General features: G+C 38.7%; 1 protein-coding gene across 1 annotated transcript in view; it reads left to right on the top strand.

The window, feature by feature from the left end:
* tbc1d24 (TBC1 domain family, member 24) overlaps positions 1 to 2558 on the top strand; it is an 8727-nt gene extending 6169 nt beyond the window's left edge. The window contains exons 5-7 of the mRNA XM_008314621.3: positions 1 to 66; positions 1025 to 1265; positions 1816 to 2558. The exon at positions 1 to 66 is cut by the window's left edge and continues 12 nt beyond it. Of these exons, the coding sequence (XP_008312843.1) occupies positions 1 to 66; positions 1025 to 1265; positions 1816 to 1970 (462 nt within the window). The 3' untranslated portion in view covers positions 1971 to 2558. The remainder of the gene's footprint in view (positions 67 to 1024; positions 1266 to 1815) is intronic.
* The last annotated feature ends 2008 nt before the right edge of the window (positions 2559 to 4566 follow it).

Below are 4566 nucleotides of genomic sequence, written 5' to 3'. Positions count from 1 at the left end.
GAAGAGCGTAAGAAAGGAGGCAACAAACTGAGCTTTTTCGGCACAGGGGAGTGCTTTGTTTTTAGGGTAAGTTGGTTTCAGGTATTTTTGGTACAATTTTTTTGTTGAATTTAAAAACAATTCTAGCAGACGAACAAAGCATAGACATAAGAGAGTTCCTAAATACACCCTTAACATATCAAATATAGCATTAATTAACAACATGCATGTTTGAATTGCTTATCTAGCCTTAAAATTACAAGGCATACTTTAACTGCCATTGTATTTCTATGGAATGATACACTGTGACCATCAGTTTGAAAAGCAACTTGGCCACAAAGAAAACAGGTCTGGTGTATATTTGATATTGTTGTCAAAAGAGTTCTAAAAATGTAGAAACATGATCAACTACTAGTAAAAAAATTTCCAGTTATCCAATCAAATATTTAAATAATATTAAACAAACCCAACTTCCTGTCAGTTACTCTACTGTTTACTATCTCGAAGCCTTGGACAAACAATATCTCTAAGAGTTGTTACACATCTCAGCCAACAACTCCAGACAAAAATTGCTGTCACATTTCCAAACTATTCCAACTTTCATGTGTTCCCAGGCTCTCGAAAATGTGATTATTTTGGAGGAAGAAACAAATAAAAGGGAGGGGGGGGGAATGCTTTAGGCAAAACTGCAGTGAGCAGTCCCCTGCCCATGCCTTGCATGATGCAACTGCAGTTAAGATTTGACAACATTCAGACATGGTCCTCGATGTTGTATATTTCAAGCGGGGGGCCTGGATTTCATTAAAATTTTGGGAAATGCCTGAGGTGATGAGATACAGGTACATCCGATTTTGTAAAACTCAGGATGTGCGCTTTGTTATGCTTAAAGCTATCATTGAGTTTTTTATAGCAAACATTTTGGGTCTGGGTTTTACCGAAAAAAAAAAAAATACTTTTTTTCAATTGAAGCGAAATTTTTATCTGACCTTTATTATAAAGATCAGATGATATTGCAATTTCTGTTTCTTTCTGTTTCAAATATCAGTTGAAGCCTGAGATGGAGCGTTATGAGTGGGTAGTGATAAACCATCCGGAGTTAGCATCCAAGACTCATGGCCCGAAGGACACTGCAACATCTGGAGGCCAAAGCTCCGACAACAGTCAGTTACAGCAGCCGGAGAAATCCGTGGGTGAACTGTCACCCTTTCTGTCGGCTCACCACTTCAACCTGAACTCTAACAATACATCTATGTTCATGGCTGGAAACATTGACTCCATCATCGTGGGTGAGCCAACTGTAAAAACCATTTTGTGTTGTGTTTTATGCATTTATGATAAACAAAGAAAAAAATATTGATTTGATTTGCCCATGTAAAATAGCTGACCATTGACTTATACCATATTGTGCCCATGGGGTATGATCTACAAATAATACTATTCAACAAAGGCGTCAGAAAATATACTGTTACCGTATGTCCCAGAACTTGATCTATCTATCTATCTATCTATCTATCTATCTATCTATCTATCTATCTATCTGAAAAAACTGTTAATTCCTTGCTGCCCTTATAATAAATCCAAATTCTGTTTTTATAGCTTTAGCTCATGCATTCCTGGAAGAGTAGATAATAATCCATTGTACCCATGGATAATGTAGAGTACATTATCCATAAGTACGATGTGAGTGTGTATTGTTGTTTATATCTATGGATGGCCCTGCAATGGACTGGCAAACTGTCTACCAATTGTCTCTAGCGCCACCTGCCGCCCCGCAGAGGAATAAGACGTAAATACTAGATGGATTAGGAGTACCGGTAAATGTGTCTTTCTACACAGGTGGAGGTGAAGGCAACGCTTTGTTCATCGACGCAGAACTGAACCATGGGCGAACTGGCTGGTGTGCTACCTTTGACAATCCTCCGTTGTGTACAGAGAGCTTCCAAGTGTCACTGCTGGAAGTCTGGGGCTTCCTGGACGCCGTTGACAAGTAATTCTCAAATATCACAGACTTTTTAAAGAGGTTGGGAAAATACATGTGAACAACACTGCAACAAGTCTTGAAGAATTTTAAACTACTGAACGTTTATATCCCAAAGTTTCATTTTTTAATTATTCGTCGTTACTGTCGTTTTTTTTTTTTTGTTTGTTTGTTTGTTTTTTTTTGTTCTTAACTCCTCCACCTCAAAACATAGACCGTTAAAACTTCTGGTTTCAGACCAGGTTAGACCTGAACTCTTCTGTTTGTTGTTTGTTCTCTTTAATTATAGGTGTCCTGTGTACCTGGTATTTTACTATAGATTTGCACAAACATGTATTTTCTTTACTAGGAAAATACTGACGCACAGGCCTGACTAAAATAAAGGAGAAAGAATATATATCAATAAAAGTAATACAGTAATAATACAACCAGGTACCAAATGATTCACAGCCTAGCACTGGTCTTTGGCCCATAGCAAAGTCTTCAGTTGTTTTAAGACAAAAAAAAATGATGGCCTTAACACTATCACTACATAACTACAACACTGCAAATAACGTGAAGCTCCTCCACGTGTAGATCTATGAGGGAGGATGGTACTAACCTGGACTATAGAACCTTGTATCGAACAGTACGAACAGAATAAACAGCTGGAGTAAATGGTCTAAGTCAGTACTCTCAAATAGTGGGGCGGGTCCCCTGGGGGGGGCTGCGGTGAGGTGCCAGTGAGGGTGTGGGGGGGCTTCCAATGGAATATGGCACCCTGGACATAAGTGTCTACCACTGCTGTAATGCTTGAATGATAACAAGCCTCCAGTCACTAGGTGGCAGCAGCTCATACAGTGGTTTGTACAGATGAAAATATACATGTTTTCAGGTTCTCAATAGTATTTCAATTCACGGGAGTGTGTGTCAGAGGGGTGTGAGGGAGGGGGGGGTCGGAGCAGCGTGAAAACATTTCTGTTCCCAAGGGGGGGGGGGCATGACAGAAAATAATTAAGCAGAGGACCACTGGTCTAAGTGAATAAGGGATTTGTTGAAAATATACTCTAGATGGGATTTCAAATAGAGTCAACATGACTCGCTATGTATTTGTTGGATCTCAATAGCACTCAGTCTACAACAGCAATGTAATTAAAATATGAACCATGTCCATCTGTAGCCATCTCACAAACAAAGCTCTCTAGTGTCCATTCTACAAAAACAAAAAAAATCCAATTTATTAAAATGTTTGTGGTTGTTCGTGCTGCACTGTTTACCTGATGAGTGTGATGAGTGTGTGTTATATTGTGCTGTCTGAGTGTGTTGTCTCGTGACGTTTTACGAAATGAGTTTTGAATCATGTTCTGTGTATAATACATATGTGAATATGACGACTCTGTAAGGAGTGTTTCTCAACCTTGACACATTTTACACTGGAAAAAATGTCCACGAACACAAATGCCCCAAGGAAATACGTGTAATGAAATATGATTATGTATTTTCAGTTTACTCCCAATTTACTCACTCACTGTAAAACACACACAACTCTTTGGTTATACGAAACCTTGATGCTGTATACACCCAGGAATTGCAGAACACAGAGAGATCTTCTGGCTTTTATAGTTTTTTGGAGCCATCTGCTTCCACTTGGTGGAAATGTAACTGTTCTGCACGTCACGGTCACCTTTACAAACAAAGACAAATATTGAATTTAATAAATTATTATTTTTTATTATCTGTAAGTACCCAAAGTACAGTGCCATTTAGTACCATTGAGTATTGAAGGCTGGAGCAGCTAATGATTGTCTCATAATCTTTACTCTGTGAACACAGTAGCGATGATGTCCTAACATCCTGTTGCCATAGCACATTATAGTTCAATGTTAAAAGGTAATGTAGTGAAACGGTAGTTGAATATCTATAACTGATATCTATAACTCATGAATGGGGAAAAATACAATGGTTTCACCCCAAAGACACGGTGTTTGAGTTGTTTTTTTTTTACTCTTTTGCTCACATCTTTGTGTTGCATTACAATACAAAGGATTATTTTTACAGAGGTCAGATGTCAGACATGTGACTTTGTCCTCATCTTACCATGTACATACTTTGTATTACTGTCCTTGGTCCATTTGCATCAAATAGAGAACATATACTGTATATTGGTTAAGGAACCGGACTTGGGTCCAGAGGTCTTCAGGTTTGAGTCCTCCAGCTTCCAAGTTTCCACTAAGGTGCTCTGAGCATGGCACTAAGCTGCCCACTGTTCACTTTGGTGATGGGTTAAAAGCAGAGGTCACATTTGGTAGTGTGCTGTGTCACAATGACAAGTAGTTCACTTTCCCTCCTACAATAATCACCTACAATAATCACCTTCCTCCAACACTGCCTTTATGCAGACAGTAAGGGGGTTGTAAGTAATCCAGAAAAGTTGGAACACCTATATTTAGTAGCACCAGCTTTCAAGGCTGATTCAACCTTCATTGCTGCAGCTTTAAATTGTTAACCCATTTCGTTTTCCCTGAAAATGGCCATTTCTGTAATGTACTGTAATGTGAAATGCACATTATTTTTCAGTTTTGGGTAACCAAACCTTTTTTTTTAACCTCTGGCTGTTCAGTACTTACCTT

Source organism: Cynoglossus semilaevis, chromosome 8 (assembly GCF_000523025.1).
Source record: "Cynoglossus semilaevis isolate Cse_v1.0 chromosome 8, Cse_v1.0, whole genome shotgun sequence".
NCBI classification, from domain to species: Eukaryota; Metazoa; Chordata; class Actinopteri; order Pleuronectiformes; family Cynoglossidae; genus Cynoglossus; species Cynoglossus semilaevis.
The sequence above is the reverse complement of the archived record's forward strand: the minus strand, read 5'-3'. Positions and strand labels throughout refer to the sequence as shown.